Below are 24,676 nucleotides of genomic sequence, written 5' to 3'. Positions count from 1 at the left end.
AATTATGGTACAGCTGATCCACCAGTACCACAGATCACCACATCAAAGAGCCAACCAGTAAAGGAAGCCCCTGAGTTAGAACAGCAACAGCTCTGTTTCAGAAGTTCTTTTCAGCTGGAAAGTGCTTCATAAACACTAATTTGTTATGCCTCGCTCATTCCCTGGGGAGGAAGGAGCTGTTATGTTTAATACACAGGCAGCAAAACGGTGGCACAAAGCAGGACCACATTTTCTCCAAGGTCTCCAAAGGAACCAGTGACAGTCCTGAACATCCAACAGGGAACAGCCTCAGCTCCAAGGCTCCCATCCTCTGCAGGAGCTCTGGGCTCTAGAAGGGACAGAAGTGCTTGGTAAAGCCAGAGGGTTGGGATATGGCAGCAGACATCAAGAAGAGACACAGATGGTGGGCAGGATTGCACACAACTGCTGCAGCCTGCAGCTGGGACCTTCCCAGCCCAGGCAGTGCCAGGGATGCTCTCCTGCTCTTCAGAGGCTGGGAGGAGCTGATCAAGGCCCAGAATAAATCCTGGCTTGTTCAAGCCTCTTTACCCTGCCATCTGCTCCAGCACCTCCTTATGTTATCTAGAAAGGCCAGAGCTGCCCTCCAGGAAGCCCAGGAGCTGTACAAGCCCGAGAGCCTGAAGTGTCAGGAAGAACATCCTGTGGGAAAACATGATTTTGTGGAGTTTACAAACTGAGGATGGAAACTGAGGAGTGCAGGAGATCTCAGCAGGCAAGGAGGCACTGAGCACTACAGAGGAGCTGTAAATGGGAACAGGAAGAGCTGAGGGCTAAAACACAGCGAGAGCAGCAGGGAGTTTCGAGGAACAAGATTTTGTTGATTTTTTTTTAGGCTGTTTGGATGCTATGTTGTCTGGAATTATTGTTCTTCGTCTGTGTCTCTCCAGTGCTCCCACTCTGCTGATTTCTTTGGAAATGAAGCTACCACCACAGGTCTTCAGCTCTTGATAATTGCCCCAGTAGATGGTTCTCAAAATAAGTTGTCTTCTGCACCAAAATACGTCAAAGGGTGTTATTACACTTCCCAAGAGAGAGCTCCCAGCTCCAGATTTTGTTTTGAGACCATGTCTTGGTATCTTTCAGTATTTCACAAGCTCTAAAACACACACCCCAGGGCACAGGGAAGGCTGTGCTCTCCCAGGGGAAGACAGGAAAACATGGGTTTATGCTGATACTACGGAGCTCCTGTGGGACTGTTTGGATAGTGCCAACCAAACGAGTGTCAGGTATTTGTGGCGGCTTCATTCTGCAGCAGGGGCTTGCTCCCACCAAACACACATGAAACATGGTGAGTTTTTGCAAGGGGATGTATGAAATGCCTGGAGAGCTCCTTGGAGCCACAGATGAGGTGAGTGAGTGTGGGGGGCTGCTGCTGTGCAAGGAAACCCTCACTCCACCCCAGAGCAGAGGGTGAGCTTTGCAGAGTGGAGAAGGTCTGGCACGGCACAGCAGGGCAGCAATTCAAGATCTAAGCCCAAAATGTGTGTCTGCTGTTGATTAGGGGTCATCATTCAAAGGAGGGAGGAAGGATCAGGAGTCCCTTCTGACAAGCTTTTTCCAGCAAGTGGTCTAGATGTGAATTTTTGCTCAAGCAATCAGCTCTGAGCTTAACAAACTACACATCTGCCACACCCTTCCCTGCCCCAGTTTCACTCTGGGTCTGCAAATAAGTCTCCCTCTCCCCCTTCTTCCTCTCACATCAACTCACCTAAATGCACAAGGCATTTAAAGCACTTGAGCCCAATCTTATTTCACACCATGTCACTCTGTGTAAGCCTTTGTGTGTCTGCCCCACTTGAGCCATTGACATGTGCTGATCAAACATCAGCAGGGATTGGGGCAGTGAAGTGGCTGAGCTCACAGGGCTCAGATGGGAAGGCACTGCAACATGGAAACTCCTGGGAACATGGCTATCCAAAACCTATTTTCCCTACACAGGAGGATTTTATGCTTGAGAAGGAGGAAAACAACTTTACTTAAAAATAAGGAAAATAAGTCTTTCCTCTTCTCCATCATCTACCAACAAAAATCCTACTTTCCACCACAGCTAGGACATCTCCCCCTCTATTTTAGCTGTTCCTTGAAGCAAGGACTCCCCACACCATGACTAAAACATACAAGAACACACACTTCTAACAGCACCTCCACATTTGCACATGCAACTAAATGTGAGAGATCACAGTCCACAGCCCAGAATTTCAACCTCACTCCCAAAACCAGCCTGTGCACAGAGGAAACCAAGCTGAGTGATGCCAAAAGTGCCATCAGAAAGCAGGGAGAGCGTGCACAGAACCTGCTGTGTGTGGGACACGTGGGATGGCCAGGGGGGAAGCGTGAGAGGGAAGCAGAGAGGGATGCCACAGCACGTGGCAGGGAGCAGAGGAGTGCAGGAGAGGGGCCGAGAGCTCGAGCTCACACGTGTGGGGCTGAGAGCACAACACGCTGAACATTTACTCTCACATTACAGATTTAATGGCTTTTAACAGGAGACTTTGTAAGCGATCAGGAATTGGAACAAAAGGAGCTGGGGGAATAATTATCCTAACCAGGGGAGCTAAAGAACATGGCAAAATCTGTGCTGAGCAATCATGCTAATTAAAGGCACCCAGAAGAATCAGGATAGAAACGCCAAATGGTTTTCACTCTGCTGCCCTAATCCACTAACAGCCTCGGCACTTTGACTCCCACCAGCTGTGGGAAGGACGGCTCTGGGTGAGCTGTTTTGTAGCAATAAATGACAGAGATAAACAAGTGACACGGGGGGGTTGGTCCCCTCTGCAGTGGAGCCTGAAGCGACGCTTGGCCCGCCAAACCGAACAGTGGCTGCTTTGCACCAGCAGCCTGGGAGAGGACCAAATGCTCTCACAGCCTCCAGCTGAGCAGGAAAGATCCCAACACACTTCCCAGAAAGCAGAACAGCTGCTGGCAACTACCAGCATGGGGCTGAGCACAGCCCACAGCCACAAGCCTGGTCCTTTGGACTGCACAGCCCTGCTGCGTGACTGCCTCTGCAGGGAGCCGTGTCACAGCTCAGCACACTGCTCTGTCCTGGGATGTGTTCCCAGTGCCACACCAGAGCTCTGGCAGCATCGAGTGTGCTGCTCCCTCGTTTGCATAGCTTCAGTCATCACAGAGATGGGTCTGCTCAGATTTGGCTTTCAAAGATAAGGACATCTATGCAGGAGGTACCATCCTCATCTTCTAATGCTTAAAATTTCAGCTAGAGTTATTGCCATGCTAGCATCAGAAAAGCAACAGCTAACACTGCAATATGGGCACATTGTCACCCAGAAATGTGGAGCCTTGACAAGTGTCCATGTTGTAGAGGAACAAAATGAACACTAATGCTTCAACAGACTAGAAGCTTTACAGACCAAATAAAAATTCCCATGCATTCAGCTAATGTAAAACCCAATCAGACTCCTCAAGGAGCTGTTGAGCCTTGGTCTGATGGGGATTTCAGGGGAATATCTTCTTCAGATATACCTGAAGTCAAACAGGACATCACATGCCAAGGTAGGTGGATGCAGAAACACAATTAACAGAACAAGACCCAGAGTGGTGAAATCATCCACTGAGTACAGAGAAGTCTCTCTCTGCCCTTCCCAACCTCCAAGAGAAGGTTTTCCTCAGATAACTGCTTGGGTGAGATGCGAGTCTCTTCTCCCCAGCAGTGCAGACCTGGGTTTTGTTGCAGTCACCTGCATTGGCGCAGAATGAGAGCTGTGTTGGGGAGGTGGGGAGGCAGAAAAGCCAATGCTAACAATTGCCATCAAGTAACAGCTTTCTACTTAAAAAAGGTAGGGTTTTTGTTAATCAACAGGTCCATTAACATGGAGCAAATATCTCTGTCATGGACACCCACAGGATCACAGGCTGAACTATTTGTGTGCAGCATCTTTTGATTGATTCACCCTAAAGATCATCAAGTAAATGAGAGAGGATGTAATACTTCTGCAGGAAACATTCCACAGCGGATACATTGATTGCAGTACTCAGCCAGCTGCCGTGTGCCAGCCTCTTCTTAAAGAGATTTTATATTTGATTCTCTGATTAAATATTTTGAAATGGAAAAAAAAAAAAAATCAGGCCTAGATTTGTGCTTCCTTCATGGAACCTGGTTTTCTTCCAAAGAGAATCACACGAGTGACCAATGTCCAGTCTCCTCCCTCTCTTCCTGTTCTCAAGACTTATGATTCTATTCACTTGGTCCCAGTCCAGCCACTCCACTGCCTGGCCTCTTCCCACTAAATCCTTGGACCAAGACAAGAGAACCTGTTTGGTGGTACACCTGGAGACCTGGTGTTTTTATTCATTCAACCACTACATGCATTTTGCCTGCCAGTGCCTCTCTGTTTCCTCCTCTCTCCATTTCAATCCTCTCTCTCCATTTTCCATCAAAAATCCACTAAAAGCCCAACAGGACAAGAAAAGACAGGGCTGAGAAGGAGGAATACCCTGAGACGAATACAGAGTCAGAGAGTCCAGGACCCATGAGGAAATTAGCAATGAAACCATCAGCTGAATAATTTGCCCCAGCAGCCATCCCAGCCAGCAGGGATTGCCTTGGAGCCAGAGCTGAGAGCTTGTGCTCTCTGCAGCTTGCAAAAACAGGTTCTTTTTCCACAGACCAAGTCCCAGGCTGACACCTCCTTTATGAGCTGCTGAAAAACACCATTTTCTGGACGAGCTCTGCAAAAACACAGTGACACTTCCAGTTTATGAGCAAGCCCTGCCACCGCTCACCGAGCCACAGCCTTGGAGCTGTCAAAGGCGTGCTGAATGAGAGCAGCGGGGCCAGGAGACTGCTGGCAGCTCTGCTGAAGGGACATGCTTATTTCACATGCAAATGAGCCACAGAAATTGAGACCAGACCCTCCTTCTCCCCTCTGAGCTACTCGTAAATTACAGAGGCGGGAGGCAGGTGAAGGGTCTGTGAGGCAGGTGAAACACAGCGGTACAAGGGACCCAGCATCTAATTGGAGACGAGAGGAGAAAGCTGAGCACTCACCCAGGGCCCACAGGGAGACACAGCTAACCCTGCCCTGTGAGATAAGCTCCATCAAGGGAGAGTCCAGGCTGTTGGATTAATGACTCCTTGAGGCTAATCAGCGGTGCCAGCACCTACAAATGAGGGCCCTTCTCTGCTGTAGCTTCCATCCTTTCTCTCCTTCAGCACCATCAGGAAAATAAATAAATAAAACAAGCCTGTAGGTCCGATCCAAGCTGAACTACATGGGTCATTACAGTCAACAACAAGGTGAGTGCTGCAGGTATAGGCTCAGCTGTGGATTCTGGGCTCCTGTCTCCTCTTCCCCTCTTTTCAAAGAAAATAAAATTGAGTTTGCATCGACTACTGAGAAAATGAGACAACATTATACAGGACACGACCCTCTGCAATCCAATTAGGACATTGCAACACCATAGCCAGCATGGAGTATGTAGCCCTGATAAAGTATAGGATCAAGGAGAATGATTTTATGCAGTAAACATTAAAAGACAAAAGGAAGATTAATCATATCAGGACATCCATCATAACTAGAGTAAGAAATAAGTTTGGAGTCGCACAACAAACAGCACTCCTGTCTTGGGGCTTCCCTCCCAAATCTTTCTTGTGTTCCCACTCAAGACACTTCTCAGAGCTGGTCATTAAAGACATGGTAGAAGTTGGGAAATACTTTTACCACTTGCTGAACAACTTCCTCTCAGCCCCTTCCCCAGAGCTCTGACAGTTTTCAACAGAGTAAAGTCATTGTTCACAGAGTTTCCAGCCGTGGCCCACAGCAACACACCCAAGAGTTCTGATTTCAGAGGTGCTCAGATCTGTTTAAATACAGGACCAGCTAGAGCAGCAGGGCTGTTCCTCACTGTACCAGGACTGTGGGCATGTAGATATGGAGTCTGGGCTCTGTGCAACCTGGGAGACAAGTTCTGCCACACTAGGCTTGTCAAAACCCAGTTCAGCCAAACTCCCTTCATACCTGTTTCACCACATCAGGCAAAGGAATATGCACCCAGTGTATTCTTCCTCCTAGATGTGTGAAGGAGGACACAAACCTTTCTAACTCTTGATTTACATAGCAGTCTGTAGCAGTGGTTTCCCAACTGCATAATGAGTACATTAACTTTGGCTAAGCCAATTCTCCAGAGATGAAGAGATGGAAAAAATAATCGAAACAAACTGTGATAGAGTTTTTGATTAAGCAGCTGATGATCAATAAAAGTTATCTGCGGGGCATAGAGTGTTAATGAGCTACCATTCCTGTGTCAAAGAAACACCTGAGCCCACAGAGGTCAGCAAGACCTGCTCCTCCTGGACTGACAAGGTGAGAACACGGGCTGTGGAGTCCACTGGTCTCACCTGCCCTTATTCCTGTTAAAAGGGTGATGGTAGAAGAAGGATGAGAAATAACCTTAAAGCAGGATGTGGCTAGAAAGAGAGGAATTAAAAAGGTTAACAGCCTGACTCAGACTTGAGGTGATGTGTTTGGGGGGAAAAAATAAATTGAAAAGGCATTCATAGCCTTCTCAGACAGCTCCATTTATTTAAAGAGGCCTTGGAGCTCTGCAGCTGTAACACCAACAACTCTACAGCAGGGAGCAAGAAGGACCAGTCAGTGGGGTTACCAGCTCCCTGCCACCAGTAAGGCACAAAGTGACTCACTCCACATCCTGGGATTGCTATCCCCTTATCCTTTCCCCCACAACAATGTCATTGCAAAAAAGGTGTTAAATATCCGGAGTTCTTAATATCTGAATTTCATCCCCAAAGATTCTAAAGCATTAAAGAGTGGACTTTATAGAGAATTTCTCATAATAACATAGCCACCTGTTTAATAGCACACAGCAGCAAGGCTGCACAAGGGTTTCAGAGAGCAAGTGGAAAGGAGAGCTTCATATTAAAGCTACAGAGATGAGACAAGGCTCAGATCAGCAGACACATAAAATATCACTACCTCCGCCTGAATTTAGCTATTTCACTGTAACTAATCATTATGCTCTTCTAGAAATGTCTGGAGAACTGTTAGTGACCACAGGGAGCTGCTAGGATCTTTGTATTACATTTCCTCCAAAAGTTCCCTCCTCTGACAGCCCAGCCCAGCCTGCCTACAAAAGGGATTTGTTTTCCCAAAACCCACTTAGCCTTCCTGTCCTTAGAGGGTCTAGGGAAAGCTGAGAAAAAATCAGCAGACAGGATACTTGTTCTGAAGTGTCCCACAGGGAACAGAGGGGATGAACAGCACATTAGGATTTCTCCCCCAATTTCTCAAATTCTCACGGAACTGGGGTTTGCAATCGCCCTCTGCAGAGCCCATGTCAAGACAGATCATTAATACTACTCGACACTGAGGATCTCTTGTATTAAAAAAGCACAGCAATTACTTAGTTCAAATCTCTATATTATTCATAAGATCTATATCTATCATGGATATGGTATTTACACTGCTATGGGGAAATGTAATAAATAAGGCAATAAGCGTTTCCTTCCTCCAGGTCAAGATGAAAGTCTGCATCTTAGACAGCAGTGCTTTCCTTGGGCAGCCAGGCTCATATCCCAGCCTCCCTGCCTAATTCCTGCAGCCAGGGACTAAAGCCAAGCTGAAAAATGACTGCTCTTCCTCTGAGCCCAGCACTTGGGTTCCAACACACTCCAATGACTGGAGGAGGCAATGCCTAGGTGGAATGAGACCTGCAAGGAGAGGTCTCTTCAGAAGTAGTCAAGAGAGCAAAGCAGAATGTATTATGACTGTAGTATGGCCCCCATGAAGGTGGAAAGGGAGAATTTCATCTAATCTATCTGGAAAAGAGGAGGAAAAGTTCAGAACTGCCATTTTCTGGGATCATAATATGCAGCTGACAGCTCCAAGGATGTGTTTATCCATCCAAACCCCTGACTCCAAAAGGCTGCCTGTGAAAGGACTTCAGTTGGGGACTCATAAACATGCAACATGGTCCAGTGGGCTGAACATGGGCCAGGCTGCTAGCTGTCAGCAACCTGGCATGACCTTGAGCAAATTGATGTTTTTCCAGCTGCCTCTCCTCATCCATAAAATGGAGATGAAGATGCTCGGCAGCCCTTTGATGGGCTGGAAGGAGAAATGCCTCTTTCCAGGAAATAGTGGAGATACAACATGCCAGGTTACTTCTCCTCATCAAGAAGATGATAAAATCTAACCCATGCCTCAGATACTCGGCTGCCTGCTGTGCTCTCAGTAACGTTCCCCTGACATTTGGGCTCTGCTGGGATCTGGCACAAGAGCAGAACAGTCCCACCCCACCCCATCTCTGGGATTTGCCCAGAATTTATTTTTAACACAGCCTCAGTGTGAACATTTGTGTTGGGATTTGAATGAATTCATGCTGATCCGGGACTCTGAGCTCGTCTCACCCTGACTGTGCCAATAGCCAGGACTGTCAAGAGAACAGACAGCACAATCTCCCCCACCCTTCACCAGGAGTCTCACAGGAGGCAGACCCAAAGCCTCCCTCTTAATTCCACTTGTAGGAAGGAATCTTTGGGCAGCCACCTCAGATGGAGCCATTCCTGCTGTCCAGGGTAACTAACTTGTTCTACAGCATAAGACATTTTCACCCTAAGCTGGGCTTAAAATGACCTTTCAAAACCATGCAGCCTCAGCTAAGTCCTTTTTTTCCCTGGTTCTGGAATGTGGGCAGTGGGATAGAACAGGAGCCGTGGCCCATCTGACAGAAGACTTGGAAGACTGGGCTGTAACTTTCTGGTATGCCAAGGCCCCAGGTATAGCTTGAAACACAAGGTCCTTGCTCTTGCATACACCTGATGGCCACCACCTCCCTTGCTCAATGCTCCTCATCAATTACAGCACAGAGACATAAAATGACTGATACTTTTAATACAAAGAGCCTGTCATTTATTTTTTAGCTGGCGACAGGCCCTGCAGTCCTGGATGGATGCATTATAAATCAGCTGCATTTCTAACCATTAAAAATTCATCCAATTCATAATGTAGGATGCCTATAATTTCCTTATTAGTGTTGAGTGTGAAGGATTTTTCTTTCTCCTCCCTTGGCTCTTTGCTTTCCCAAGATCTTGCTCATCTGAGGATTAGCTTGGCTTAATCCTGCAAGAGGGAGGTGGAGGGGTGAGAAGGGCTGGGAGAAGGGAGACAAGGACTAAGGAAATTTTGTTCCAGTGTTTTCTTCTAATTGCAATTTGCCATATATACTTAGGAGACTTAGCTGTCTCCTGTCATACTTATGGGAGCAAGAGAAACTGCTTGTCCTGAATTTAAGAGATGCTTGTATTGTAGGAGAAAAGAAATTCCCTTTTATCTCACAAAGGGAAAAAGGAGTATGGTGGTTGGACAGGGAAGGATGATGTAAAACCTGTTAAAAGTACAAGTAAGATAAGAACAGGTGTCCATACATTATAAACCAGTGCATTTAAAATAGATCAAACATATATATGAGATTTATATGTAAAAATAGGTAGGTATAGTAACCTTCAGACTCAGTGCCCTCATTCAGTGAGGAAAAATAGGTTAGTAGGCCTGAAAGAAAGGTGTGGCATTTTTACAGACCCACAGCAGTGACAAAAAACTTCAGGTGATGCTGCAGCATCAGCAAAGGAACTTGGAACAAGCATCAGAAAAAGCTGAGTCTACGTGAAACTGTAAATCATCACTTAATTTGAGTGCTGCATCCCAGGTTGACCAGGCTTGGCTGCAGACAGCAGGGCAGCCTGGTCCCTGGTGTGGCACACACAGAAATGTTCATGCGTTCACTGAGTCTCGTTTGTTCCCATCTCTTAAAGAGATGTATCCAGGGAGGGAGAGACAGGGCTGGAACAGATTCAAGCCAGGCTCAGCACTAGGTAACTTGCAGTGTGTTTAGGAATGAGCGTGCAGGAATCTAAAAATGGATTATGCAATAAACCCTGCCTTAATGGGAGACAAGCCCAGGCATTGAGAGCAGCCCTCGCATGCTGTGATTCCAATGTACTTTTCACCTCGAGATGCTTGCACACAAACCTTACATCAGCTGCACATGGAAATGGGTTTACTGGGTTCTCCAATGGGTATGTTCACTTCAGCAAATCACATCTTGTTCAACAAGGCCAGTGCTTTACTCTCAGCCACAGTAAAAAGCAGCTGCTTCAGGTCAGGGCTTTGGGAGCACACGAGCAGAAGTGGTGCTTCCATGAGCAGCAGCACCTTCCTTCATCCCACTGAGCCACTCCCTGCCTGCACCCACCCACAAGAGCAAGACAGCAGGATGTTGAGGGGGACTGGAAGTGTCCAGCAATCAAAAATGGTAATTTCTGCATTTTTGTAATGTGAAGCAATCGTGCTCTGCTCCACCTGCCCTGTACTGCTGGGAGCCATCTCTGTCTGCCCACCCCATCTCCTCAGAGCCAGCCACCACACAAGGCTGGGAAACAAAAGCCTCCTTCCACACAAGAAACTCTTTAGGCAGAATATTTCTTTACATGGGTCTTTCCCCAGGTTTCAGGACTGAATGGGACATTTGGGGCTGTTTAGCCCAAAAGCAGCACTAAGCACAGGTTTGGGGTTTTTTAACCTTTACTGATGTGCAGGCTCTCTGCTACATTCTGGGTTGTACTGCTTGTCCCACAGGGCAGCACCACTAATAATGTTCCTGCTGTGTGTGTGGTCATGCACAACTCCTAAACAATAGCAGCTATTTTTAATTAGGAATCACAATTTAACCAGACAATGATCAAACAATGAGAGCCTGCAATCTCCAAACCAGAGAGACACCTCTGTCTGATCACAGTGAGGCCCCACACACTTCTGAGAGATTTTAAGCCTGACAAAGAGCCTGGGGAGACTAAAAAGTCACAAGACAATGTCCTTGCAAACTCTGGGAACTCCTGGCTCCTTCCAGGATACCCCATGGCCAGGTACCACAGGCACATCCTTTTTATCCCAAGAATGCAGAAGTGCCCCAGCTGCCAGACATTTTCCCAACAGCCAAGCATTATAAGGCACAAAAAAGTCATTAAAAAACAAGACAAATGTTTAAATGAGGGCCAAAAGAAATCAATGCCACCACTCAGCCCATGCACACATACACATACTAGTTATTTTTACAACGACCCACAGCAAAATTCACATAATCCACGAGCCATTAGGAGGACACTCTTGACACCTGGACTGCCTGAGTCTGCAGCAGCCTCAGGTGGAGCACTGTGTTGCTACCTCTTGTCTTGCAGGAATGAAACCACACCCATGAGGAGTGCTGAGTGGCAAACACAGCCCTGCTGTCTCTGGCACAGACACCTCCTTCAGGTTTAAGTCCACCACAAGCACAAATGGATAGGGAGAAGCACCAAAACCCCGACACACAGCTGGTAACAGAGGGAATGTAAATCTGGTTTTATCCCTATTGTGTCCCACTCCTCTCACCCTGCCATGATGAGTCTGAACTCATGCCAGACCATGAGTGAGAGGACAGGGATACTTTGGGGTGTGTTTGGAGAACAGGGAATGCTGCAAGAGGAGTGGGAGGCTGTGAGCCCCTGTATGAGATGAGCAGGGGGCTGGATAGAAGGTGGAATGTCAGGGTGTACATACACATCCTCCATGAGATGCTGCATTCTTGGGCAGTGTGGTCCAACCCAACTGATGCAGGGATGAGGCTGCCAGGCAAAAAGAGCAGCCGGCTGCACTAGAGCCACTCCAAATCCAGTAGGAAAACAGGTCAGGACCTCCTCTCATCTGGTTTGTTAAGTTCTTGACAGTTCACACATCACGAGCTCCCTTCCTGAAATTTCCCCGGGTGAGCCAACTCTGCTTCCAGACTCCACAGACATCAGGATTGAACAGTCCAGTGGGGATGCTTTTAGGCAGAGGAGAAAGAGTTTTGTATGAGAAAATACTTCCCTGTGAACCCCTTGATGTTTGTATCCAGCATTCTCTCCACAAGCTGGTCACCATCAACAGCCCAAAGCCACATTCTTCTTGGTTTAAGGGTTTCTCTTCCTCATGGATCTTCACCAGGAACCAATGCATCATCACTCAGCTGTTCTGCCAGTGTCACTTCCCCATTCTGGGGCTGGAGCCTGCTGGTCCCCCTTTGATCCTGGGTGTTGTTACAAATATCTCCAGTAAACACACATTAAAGCAACAGAGAATAGATCTAAAATCCAAACAGCAGGAGGAGGGAGGTGATCATCTTGTGCTCAAACCAAGTCAGGTGCTCATCCCATCTGGAGCAAGCAGGGCTGCACTGCTGGCTCCAGCAGCTCCTCCTAAAGCAGGCAGGGACCAGGCAGACCACGCTGCTTTTCTTCCTCATGGTACATCCACACAGACAACATCTCCAGAGCTGGCTGAGGGGTAAGGTATAGGCAATGGATCTTGCCAGCCTTTCCAAGACATCTGGAAAAATCTCATTTCTGCAGCACCATCACAGCAGGAAGGTCTGAAGTGTGAGACTGCAGCTCAAAGTGCAGGTGCAATCGGTGGGATGGAAACTCCATTTCTGATAAAGTAGGTTGGGCTTCTGGAAAATGTGGATATTTCTTCCACTTGCTCTTTCAGGGATAGAAGAAATGATGCAGAGCAGAAAATAGCCCCAGGCAGGAAAACTGAGAGCTGGGAAGGTTGTCTCAAGTCCCACATGTCTCCTGTTGGTCAGACGTTGCAGCCTGAGCAAGGGGACAAGAAGGTGATTCTGGGCACAAGGGAAGTTCAGTTCTCTTCTTGTGGGGGACAGAAGCAGTAATTTTGGTTGCTCACACATTTCTTTAGAATACCTACAACATCTGCTCTGGGAACAGCCAGCCAGAGCCCACAAGGCTTCTTCAACATCCAAATCTTTTGCAGGATGTTCACATCAACACTTGGAGCTCAAAGCAGTTTCCATGAGCGCCAACAGCAAACCAGAAGGGAGGGAAATCTGGAGGCAGAAGGTCATTGCAGAGACCCCCAACGCCTTCACCTGTTGGCAGCTGAGCTCTGAGGTCAGGGGTTGTCCACAGTCCCCAGCCACAAGCCCAGGCTGTGCTACGGACAGTGAGGAGACACAGCAGAGAGCAGCAAAACACACATAAATGAGTAAACAGCTACTCACAGGTCCTCGTTAAAACCCTTAAAATACCTCACATGAGCTGAGTGAGAAGGACAAGACTGTAAGACCATGAGAGCTCCAGCACAGGAGAGTCTTCACCCACAAGTGCCTACTTCAGAGAGTAATGGGAGCTGGGTCCTTCTGGAGAGCAGCCTGGGGACTTCATTTTGCAGGAGACAAGAGGAAAAGAATAGTTTGGAGAAACAGCAGAGCTCTGTGTGAGGGACTGAAACCTGTGGAGCCTGGCCCCAGGCTGGGCATGGAGAAGAAGAGTGCTGCTGTCACTTCACCCTGTGCTCCACATTTATATTATATAAAAAGAATATTTGACAAATTATCTTATCCCAGGGAAAATAAAAAAAAAAAAATTGAAAAATTTATTTTCCACTACCAACTGTCTCAGTTTTCTTTTTTAGGCAAATAAAACTACAAGCACTTATGACTTCAGTTTTATGTTGTTGCTGTTTTTGGCAAAAATGGGACCATGAACTGACCGAAAATAGAAATGCTGCATACTTTGTATCTTCCCATGCCTAGGATGAACAAAACACACTAGACAAGCAAAAAAAATTTAACAGTTCTAAGGGTAAATATCCTTTTCCTTTTAGTTTTTGAGATCTATTGAAAGCAGAGTTAAGAAAATCTATTTGTTTAAGAAATATGATTTTTGAAATGACCACAATGTTCCTTTTAAGCTGCACTGAAATAAAAGATAAAGACAGGGTACTGAGTGAAAGAGTGCTGATGGCGCTTTTATTGTGTGATTTGCCTTGTTTTTTTCTGAAGTACTTCTTTTTAGCCGATTACCACGTATTTACAGTTAGTGTAATTATATCTAATTACTTAATTAGCATGAATACGTGTAATTACTAACTTTGAATATGTAATTATGTCAGGGCAGCCTGTAATAAATGAGGTTGAAAGAAACCCTCATTAGGACTCTACGAAAGGACTGCTGCTCCACCCGTGTGGAGAATGCATCCCAGTCCCCAGACTGCGCCAGTCCTGGAAAACACAGCCAGCTCCAGTCCTGGCTGGCAAAAACCTCCCCCAAAATCAAAGAATTTGCCCCAAAAGTTCAGCTTCACAATACTTGTTGCAAATGAGCATCCACTGCTGGGATGCAGGTGGGGGATCTGCCGCCCTGATCAATTTTCTCCATCAGGGTTTGGATTTTTATCTCAAATTTGTGCCATTCTCCAGAAGACCTGTTTTGTTAGATGAGAAATACAAGGGAACTCCGAAACAACTCTGAAACTGTTCTGCGGCATTTGAGTAAAGCTCAAGAGATCAGATCCAAGAACTAATCTGCATCTGATGCATTGTGCTTAGAATTAATTACTACTTAATTACTATTATTAAAGTAAAACGACCTTCCAAAATGTTTCTTCTGAAACATTACCAATATTTCACCACAGAAATCTCCAGCTACTCGTAATCACAAAACTTCAATTTTGGGAAATCAAATCCTGACCTTCAAGAGAGGGAGATAGTGTAAGGAACTGCTGTTACTGCCAGACCTGCCCAGAAGGAGAAACAGCCAAATTCTGGCCACAAATGGGGGTAGACTGGATCATGTTTTGCATTACCAAAATCTGTGACCATTGGCTGATGTTAGGTAGTCCTAAACTCTCATCCTTATTACTTTCTCTGCCCACTGTGCTTGCCATAAGTCCCATTCTTCTCCTCTGATCTGTTTATTTCCAGATATGGAGGTGCAAACTCATCACAACCTGTTGCTCCTCCTGCTGCTGTTTGTCAAGCAGATATGAACTTGGTTTCCCTTCCATGTACACAAGATCAGGAGAAAAAGGCAGTTTTAACCTATTCTTCTGAAATCTACTTGTGGCTGGACTGTCCACATTGCCAAGCTCTTTTCTTAACCCTCCAGGTAGGGCCAAGGACAGCTGAAGCAAGGAGAGGATGCCAGGCCAGCACAGCCTGGAGTTACAGCACAGAGATTGGGGAGCATCTTCTCAAAAACTAAATGCTTCAACATGAGAAAACACAGTGATGCTGGTGTCCTCCGTGGCTCTTTGAGAACCCCTCACCCAGGAAGGGAAAGAGAATTCTGAGTCAAGCTTGTCTCCCCTCTGCACTAAGTCAGGCAGTAACAGAAAGAGGGTAACACAGCTGCAAAAATCCCAGAAAGACAAAAGTGAGGGTGGTTCCTGTGCCCCTCATCCCATCAACACGAGGACAGCACATTCCCAGTGAAGAACATGTCTCTGTCTCCTTGAGGACACTTTAAGAAGAGAATCCCATGGGACAGCACTGCACAGAGGGAGCACAAGGCCTCCAGCTGCACAGGCAGGGAGCTGCTCTCCATATTTCAGCTGCAATTCCATTATGCAGAGCTAAGTGGCTGGGAATAAACATCCCTCATCCCTGCGTGATAAGTGATGCTTGCTAGTATGGAGGGTGACAGAAATCTATATCACATCAATGCACTATTAATACTGCATTAAGCATATAGAGTTTGCTCCCCTCGCTGCAGCACGGCAATGGGGATCGGCATGTCCTCGACCCAGGCAGCATCCAAGAGCACAGGGATGCTTGCAGGAGGAAGGAAGGAGAAAAGCTTCATGCTGGAGAGGGAAAATGCTTGCTGAAGGTGTTAAACTCATCACAACCTGTTGCTCCTCCTGCTGCTGTTTGCCAAGCAGATATGAACTTGGTTTCCCTTCCATGTACACAAGATCAGGAGAAAAAGGCAGTTTTAACCTATTCTTCTGAAATCTACTTGTGGCTGGACTGTCCACATTGCCAAGCTCTTTTCTTAACCCTCCAGGTAGGGCCAAGGACAGCTGAAGCAAGGAGAGGATGCCAGGCCAGCACAGCCTGGAGTTACAGCACAGAGATTGGGGAGCATCTTCTCAAAAACTAAATGCTTCAACATGAGAAAACACAGTGATGCTGGTGTCCTCCGTGGCTCTTTGAGAACCCCTCACCCAGGAAGGGAAAGAGAATTCTGAGTCAAGCTTGTCTCCCCTCTGCACTAAGTCAGGCAGTAACAGAAAGAGGGTAACACAGCTGCAAAAATCCCAGAAAGACAAAAGTGAGGGTGGTTCCTGTGCCCCTCATCCCATCAACACGAGGACAGCACATTCCCAGTGAAGAACATGTCTCTGTCTCCTTGAGGACACTTTAAGAAGAGAATCCCATGGGACAGCACTGCACAGAGGGAGCACAAGGCCTCCAGCTGCACAGGCAGGGAGCTGCTCTCCATATTTCAGCTGCAATTCCATTATGCAGAGCTAAGTGGCTGGGAATAAACATCCCTCATCCCTGCGTGATAAGTGATGCTTGCTAGTATGGAGGGTGACAGAAATCTATATCACATCAATGCACTATTAATACTGCATTAAGCATATAGAGTTTGCTCCCCTCGCTGCAGCACGGCAATGGGGATCGGCATGTCCTCGACCCAGGCAGCACAATCCTCGATCCAAGAGCACAGGGATGCTTGGAGGAGGAAGGAAGGAGAAAAGCTTCATGCTGGAGAGGGAAAATGCTTGCTGAAGGTGTTGCTCTAGCAACAGCTCAGTGCAAAGGAGAGATGCTGGGTGTCACGGAACACCTTTGCTCACAGCTGGGCAGCAGCTCTGGGGGAGGTGGTGGAGTGAGGAGTTTGCATCTGTACAGGCTCAGCTGGGCATAGAGGCACTCCCCAGCCCTGAGGAGTTCTCTTTAGAAGTGACAGCAAAGGGAGAAATGTTTGTGTCCAAGCTCTGCACAGGGGGAGGGAAAAACCCTCCAGCATGATAACCATGGGGAGAACAGGAGCAACAAATATTCTGCAGCCCAGGCTTATGTTGAGTAGAGCACATCAGATCAAACAAACCCCTTAGAGCAAAAGCTCCCCAAAGCATGGTTAATTTAATACGTGAATTTTGAAACTTTCCAGCCTCAAGAAAAGCCACCAGTGAAGTCAGAAGTTTTGACCAAGTTAAGCCTGGGGACTAAAATACAAAACACACACCAAATTCAGCTCTGCCTGAGGAGTCAAGGACTGGGGTTTGCCCCATGATAGGGGTTTTCAACATGAAAGCACCCAGCTGTAGTTTGCCTCTTACTATCCCCCAAAGGAAGTACCAGTGTTGTGGGGTTTGGTTTCAGCCCCACTGCCTTGCAGTCCTGGAAAAGCTGGAGCATTCCCTCCTGTGGCACCCTTCACAGGAGAAGCGCCTCCAAATGCCACCCCAAAAATCTCCGTGAACCCTTCAGATCCTACTCAAACAGCCCCTTGAAGCTCTGAGGTCAAATCCTGCTGCGAGTGACTTCCCCTGCAACCCACCCAGCCCTGACAAGTCCCACAGGGCAAAGGCTCAGAGCAAAACTTAATCCTTTGAGGTTTAAGCTCTGCTAGAGCCTCAAGGGCACCCACGTCTTGCAATGGTCGATGTGCAGATTAAAGAGATTTGAGACAGCACAGCAGGGAAAGGAAGAAAAAGTAAAGCGGGGGAGCCCTCCCTCCCAAGCCATCAGAGTTTGTAAATCATTTTGAGATGAGGTGCTATAAGAAATGTAAAATATATAATTAACAGCACAGAAAAACCACGCCACATTCAGCTTCTCCACTCCTGCCTAATCACCGCCCTCCTCCTCCCCTCTCTACAAACAGACCAAATTTAGCACATTAAAATGAAAATCAAGGGGAAAGCCAGGCTCGTTCTTTGGGTACATCCCATCGCTCTGGCAGGTGAAGGACAGTGCTAACAGCTTGGGCACAAGCCAGCAGGACCCATGAGGGTGCACAATGTGGGCTGCCCAAGGGATACCTCCATGGGAGCAGCAGCTGCTGCTGCCCTTCTCCTGATGGAGGAATGGAGGCCAGGAGCAGCGTGCTCCTGCTGAGCACTCAATGCCACGTGGCTTCCTGCAGGTTGGGAGATGGCTCTTCTCCCTGTTTGCAGGGGCTGAGGTCTGTCTCCTGCCCCCGTGAGTCAGCAGCAGCCAAGGGAAGAGCAGAGGTGACATCAGCACAGCACTCCCTGCTTCTGGCTGGGCCACAGAGATAGCCCAAGCTGAGGGCCTGGCAGCTTTGGTTTTGCAGGATTTTTGTTTTTCCAGTTCTACCTGGAACCAAGACACACCAAAAGGATGTGCAATAGCAAGAGAGAAATGTCGCCCAAACCTCCTGCATTGCTCAGCTTGCATCTCAGAAGTGGTAAGAGGCCTGGGAGAGCTCAGCTACCGCCTATGAGCCGCATGCTGGGGAAGGCTGCATCCCACCACTCGCGTGGGAAGTGGTGCAGGACTCCCAGAAAAGCATCCTTTTACACAGCACTTTTCTTTTATGCTCAGAATTTAGAAACACAACATGGAGAGGGATACTTGATCACCTCCTGCTAGTCTAATGAGCCCAGTTCATAAACCAAATTTATACAGGAAAGATGCAGAAGCTTTACAGAAGCCCACAAAAATAAGACATCAAGCATCTAAAATTCCTGGAAGCAAAGATAGCTCCAGGCGTCTGCCACACCTATGCCCATATACCCTGAGCTTCCTCCTGGCCCTTTGGGGAGCCAAAGAGGCAGCCCCATGACTGGGAAACTGCTGGAGGAGGAAGGGGAGGCAGGTCCTTTCCCCAGCCAAGCAGGGGTCACATCCATCCCCACACTCCCAGGGGGCTCTTGCTCACACCTGGGACCTCATGCTTGGAGCTGATGAGGAAGAGCCCAGCTTGGAATGGCACTTTCAGGCAGGGGGGGGAAGGTGACGGGTGGGTGGCAGAGGGAGGGTGAAGGGAGGTGAAGGTGAGAGTGGAAAGTCTTTTCTGGAAGCATCTACATGTATGTTGTGATTTCTGACACCTGAGATTCACTTTGGTTTCTGGACCATACCAAGACCCACTCTCCTCAAAAACCTCCTTCTCTTCTTCCTCATCCTCTTAACCTCTCCCTCCCCGCCCTCCTTCCCCCAACCCCCCAGCCCACTCCTCAGCCCTGCTGGGGGCTGTGGCTCGGGCACTCACACGTGTCTGGCTTGTGGCAGTTGTGACCTTGTCGGAAGTACTGGGGGTTCTCGATGACGGGGATGCGGGTCATGCCGATCACCACCGTGTCCGGGCCGGCGTCCAGGGACGAGGGCGTCGTGATGCCATGGTTGATGTGGTGCAGAGGACTGGCTGAGTCCTCCTCTCCGCTGATCACTGCCACGGGACCTGCAAACAGCACACACATCCGTCAGGGACAGCAGAGGACAGGAGGCCTGTTGATGACATGCTCATGGATGGATCACCACCAACCCGTCCTAGCACTCCTGCCAGTTGTCCCATCCCCAGGCAGCTCACAGGGTAGAGAACACATCTCAAGTTTTCCTTCCTGGCTTTGAGGTACCAGGCTAAAAATCCCACAGGGTTAAGCAGCTACAGGTGACACTGCATCAGAGGTGAGTCACGCAAAAATTCCTCTCCTAGGGCTGTCATGAGAGGGCAGTTGCTGTGGTGACTGTGTACTCTGGAATCACAAGCTTGGCAGAAATCATAACCAGGCTTAGACTGAAGAAACGTCACTCCCATAGGGGTAGTTCACCTCAAATCCATATTTGTGATATGTCTGTTGCCCACTGTGTTGCCCACCTTTTTGCCCTCCTGCAGCTTCACCTGAGCAAACTCAATGAGCCCTTCAGGGAGGCTGATGCCTACAGGGACCCACAATGTACTGGAACAGATCCTGCTCAGCTCAGGCTCATTCCCACCACCACCACCACAAATGGCAGCAGCTTCCCCTTACCCCCAAAATTCACAGCACCATCGACAGACAAGAAAATGAAGCAATGTAGTCAGACACACAAGATAGGAGCAATGGAACACTTCTATCCCCTTTTATTTTGGTATTAGACCCTCCACTACCTGTTGCAGCCATTCTTGCTGCATTGGTGTTGGACAAGGTAGGGACCACAGTGAAATCTTGCATGAGACCTTTTTAATATTTTAACATGGGAAGAAAATCCACACTCAACAAGTGACACTCCTTTTCTCCTGTCTGGATGTTACCAGGGACTACCAGAAGCTCAAGTAAAAAGGAGCAGAGATGCTGCAGTTAGGCTTTCACCTTATTCAAAGCAGCCAGCCTTTTACCTACATTGCATAAAAAATGCTCATCTCCCATCAGTAATCTGCTTCTAATTGCACAATTACTTTATTATGTAGCACTGGCAACAAAGAAGGGACTCTTCAAGCTATTTTACTCTCCAGAGCTACTGGGAGGATGAGGAGAACACCGGCTCCATGCAGCCATTCTGCTTGCATTAATCTAGTCTAAAGGCTGCTCATTTTTGGTTCTTCAAGTATTGTTTGTTCTTCCAAGTGGGATATAATAAAGTTATTGTGTAATTAGCAGAGTCTTGGCAGCTGTGACAGGTGTTTTAGTCACGAGGAAAAAAGCTCTCGCCCTTTACTGTGAATTCCTTCTGGCAGGTTTTGCTTTTTTAATGTCACTCCCTGGGCCCGCGTGACTTCCCAGCTCTTGAGGTGCAAAGGCAAAATTCAGCTTTTGATGCAAGATGCCTCTGTTGGGACTACACGTGGCATATTTCTCCAAACATAAAAAGCAAATGGGCAATTTTGGTTTGAATGACTTTTGTTCCTTTGCAATGTCAATTCATTGCAGACAAACCAGGAGGACTCGGTTTTGCATGATGTGCACATTCCTTCAGCCACACCCTGCACTGCTGGCTGGCCCAGGGAGAATGCTGCATTTCAAGGTGCAGTTAAAAAAAAATCACAGAAATATCAACTGGTATAGACTGGTGTAAATAATCTGAGAGGAGATCATAAAGATCTCCCCTGCAGTGGGAGAGGCTACTGACAGCTTACTGCTTTCCTTGAGAAGCCTAGGCATTGCTCCAAAGAACGGCACCTCATCAGGCAAGGGGATGTGAAAGGCCTCTCTGGTGGATTATAGTCAGGTTGGATGAGACTTTGAGCAGACTGGTCTCATGGAATTTGTCCCTGTCCATGGCAGGAAGGTTGGAGTTGCTGATCTTAAGGGTCCCTTCCCACCCAAACCACTCTGTGTTTCTGTGTGCAGGAAGTTTTCACTGCCGTCTATGCTGAGAGCAGAAACCACACCTTTGTGCCAAGGAGCAAAGAGGATGAAACCAACCATGGTACAAACACCAGGCTGACACAGACCCTGCTGAGGCCCTGCTTCTCAGGGACTCACAAAGCCCTGCCAGCATTTGACCCTTGCTGTTCTTGCTTGCTCAGCACCTCCTCATTTTTAGGGAGCACAGATAATGGCATTGTCCCTCCAGCACAGGCAGATTGAAAGGGCATGGCTACATCTAAAAGAGCAGGGGACAGTTCAGGAGGTTGGGTACTTGTGAAAACAAGCACAGGAAGCATCTAGTAGCCAATGCTCTTGTGGCCATTTCCCTGACAACAGACCCAGAGTTTGACCTTCTTTACACTCCACAGGGTACAGTTCAGGAGGTTGGGTACTTGTGAAAACAAGCACAGGAAGCATCTATTAGCTGATGTTCTTGTGGCCCTTTCCCTGACAACAAACAGACCCAGAGTTTGACCCTCTTTACACTCCACAGGGTTTTTTCTGTGGTTTACTTCTTAGGAGGGCTTTCTTCATGTGTTATCTTAGTTTCATCCCCAAACATATCCGAGATCTTTGAGGCAAGAGGTAACCACATCTCAGCTGATCCACAGCTGCATCCTCACTCCTCACAATGCTCACAATGAACATTGTGTCCCATGAATGGACTCACCCTCTGAGTCATCCAGCTCAGGTCAATGTCACAAACTTACCCATTTACAAGACCTACCAACCCTCAAAGGCCTCAAGCTGAGCTCTGATTCTCCATCTCAACCCCTTCACATCTCTGCAAAAGTGGGAAACCCCAAGAACTGCGAAGGCAGAGGCACCATAGGGAGAACACAACATGTAAACTGTATTCTACCCTTGCAGTAATCCAGAGACAGTTTACTCCCTTCAACTGTACTTCCAGGTCTTGAAAAAAACTAAAATAAATAACATTCCCAAGAATCCTAAGGAACACTTACAACAGATTCACTGCATTAGGCTTCCAGCTTTCCAAAACTGTTCTGGTGATTATAGGCACAGATTTGACATGCCCTAGAACATATAATTCCTCCAAATATCCTCTAAAAGATATAATTTGATTAAAGGCAATTTTCAGTGGAGGACTACTCCAAGTTTCTCCTATTATGTTGTAGGGGTTTTGGGTGTGGTGGGGGAGTATAAATCTGGACAACAATAATTCCTACAGCCACAGTCATGCTGCTTTATCACATTAATTCTCTCATTCCCATCTCTTCTAGCTGGTCACTGATGAGATCCAATTTTCTCTAAGCCCACAGACTCTCTGTTGTCACTCTGAGACTCAGACTGGTGCTGGACTCACTGTGTAAGCCTGAGACAAACTTTAAAAACATCGTGGATATCAAACAGCCACCAATCACTTTTATAGGTGTGACTATTGCCCTGACTCAAAATATACTCTGCCATTAGCAACTCCTGGAAATAAAGCAGCTACATAGACTTCAAATTTTTGAATCTATCTTGGCAATAATATTTTTTTTTTTGCTTTTAAGCAGGCAAAGAGGTTCAGTTTTCTGATGTATAATGCTGGTGAATGGCTTTATTTGGAAGAATTCTCACTGGTTTCACCAGTGCGTTTTCCAGGTAAAGTTAAAGGGAAAAAAAATTAAGCAGAAAAAAAATAGAGTACAGATTTTAGAGATTTAGATTTACCTTCCATTTGACAGGGAAATGTGCAGAGAGAGACAGAAAAGAAGACAGTTTTGTATAGTAAAAATGTATGACAATAGACAAAGGGTAGCTTGGAGTAATTCCTAACATACCATAGTGTGATTTTAAAACATTATATAAAATATTTAAGAGCTTTTCAGAACAGTGATGCAGTAGCTGTTTTTGTGAATAGCTCAGCCTGTGTTATGGACAAACATACTACAGATATTAACTATAAAAAAGGTCTATTTGTTAAAACTTTAAGAAGTCTATGTCCATTCTGAGCATTGAACCTGTTACAGCTGTACTCTGAAAGGCTCTCCCCTGGCTCTCCTTCCTTCCAAGCAAGGCTCTCACCAGCCAGCAGCCTCCACACTGTCTGTGAGGACACAGCTGAGCTGTTTTCCATGCTAACCCCATCCAGCTTTCCTCTCCTGACAAGGAAGCAATACCAGCAGCAGTGATAGAGGCACTCCATCACTCCTTTTCCCTGTGAGGAAAGGCTGGGGAGAGGTTAGGGCTGCCCAGGGTTACCCCTGAGGGAAGAAGCATCCACTGCTCCAGCCCCTCCACAACACCAGTGGAAGAGTCAGCCACAACGAGCTGGAAACCAGGACCAAATTAATCTGATGTTCACCAAAGAGCTTAGAAATGTTACTTCTGGAAACGCCACAAGCAGCAATTCTGTTCTGCCTTCCCTCCCACACCTCCTCTACAGCCAACTCCTCTTTCCCAAGAAAAACACCTCACTCAAACACCACCATTCCCAGCCTCATCTCCACCCTCTGTTCTCCCCAGCCTTCCAGTCAGGCTGCACTCCATCCATCCATCCATCCATCCATCCATCCATCCATCCATCCATCCATCCCACCAATGTTCCAGCTCTTCTCATCTCTTTGCATCCACCCTGATATTATTATCTCTGTAAACACTCCTCCAGGTTCCCCCCAAATCTCTGCTTTTCAGAAAATCTCTCTTTCTCTGTTCAGCACTGTTCCCCCTGGCTAAACTAGAGTTTGGCTTGGTGTTTACCTTCACCTCCCTGTTTATCTGGAAGCTCTGTGAACAGGATATAGTTTTCAGTCCATTTCTGTGAATTGCCTGGTTCATTCACAGTGTTATACAGAGAGCTTGTTACTCATGAAAAACAAAGCAAATAATAATAGTAATAAATAGCTTAGGGACCCCTGTTTGCAAGATCATATCATAGTGAGAAATTATTTATCAAGGCTAAGAGCTATACTTTATGATAAAACAAGCTCAGGAATATAGGGTACTGTATAAATAACCATAGATTAGAATAAGATAATGGTCACTTCTCACATATTTGTAACAGAATGAATGCCCCAAGGCAAACAGGTGAAAAAACAACAAAAACTCCAGCTTGGCATTACAGTAACCTCTGCAAAGCAGCAAAAGCAACTGAAGGTGAAGAAAACATGACCTCTAAGGGAAAACTGAAAGAATTATGCTTTGTGTTCAGAGAAGACTGAAGGCACACGTGATAACAGCCTTCAAATATGTAAAAGGTTGCAGCAAAGAGAAATATAATAGCTGCTCTCCACGTCCACTGGGGATAAAACAAGAAATAATAGGTTTAAATTGCGCTGAGGGAGATTAGAGTTTGAATGTTCTCCCTGATGCCTCACGGTACGGCTGGTTGAGCACTGGAACAGATAACCCAGGGATGCTGTGGGGGTTCAGCCACTGCCAGGCTGGGAGGGAAAGGCTAAAGCAACTTCTCTCAAGGACAGTTTAACTACAGGGAGTGATGCTGCTCAGAGCCCTCACAGGCTGCAGCACTTTTTGCCTGGAGCCAGAGCCCCCAGCATCTTCCGTTTATGATGCTT

At 47.1% G+C, this 24,676-nt stretch overlaps 1 protein-coding gene across 3 annotated transcripts in view; it reads right to left on the bottom strand.

The window, feature by feature from the left end:
- Nucleotides 1–24,676, bottom strand: part of NTRK3 (neurotrophic receptor tyrosine kinase 3) — a 218,904-nt gene that overhangs the window by 86,537 nt on the left and 107,691 nt on the right. For all 3 annotated transcript variants that reach the window (XM_039723236.1, XM_039723237.1, XM_039723238.1), the window contains exon 12: nucleotides 19,073–19,261. In XM_039723236.1, the coding sequence (XP_039579170.1) occupies nucleotides 19,073–19,261 (189 nt within the window). The remainder of the gene's footprint in view (nucleotides 1–19,072; nucleotides 19,262–24,676) is intronic.

Source organism: Passer montanus, unplaced genomic scaffold, assembly GCF_014805655.1.
Source record: "Passer montanus isolate IOZ18808 unplaced genomic scaffold, ASM1480565v1 scaffold5, whole genome shotgun sequence".
Lineage (NCBI taxonomy): Eukaryota > Metazoa > Chordata > Aves > Passeriformes > Passeridae > Passer > Passer montanus.
Note: the sequence above shows the minus strand (reverse complement) of the source record. Positions and strands in the feature narration are given on the sequence as shown.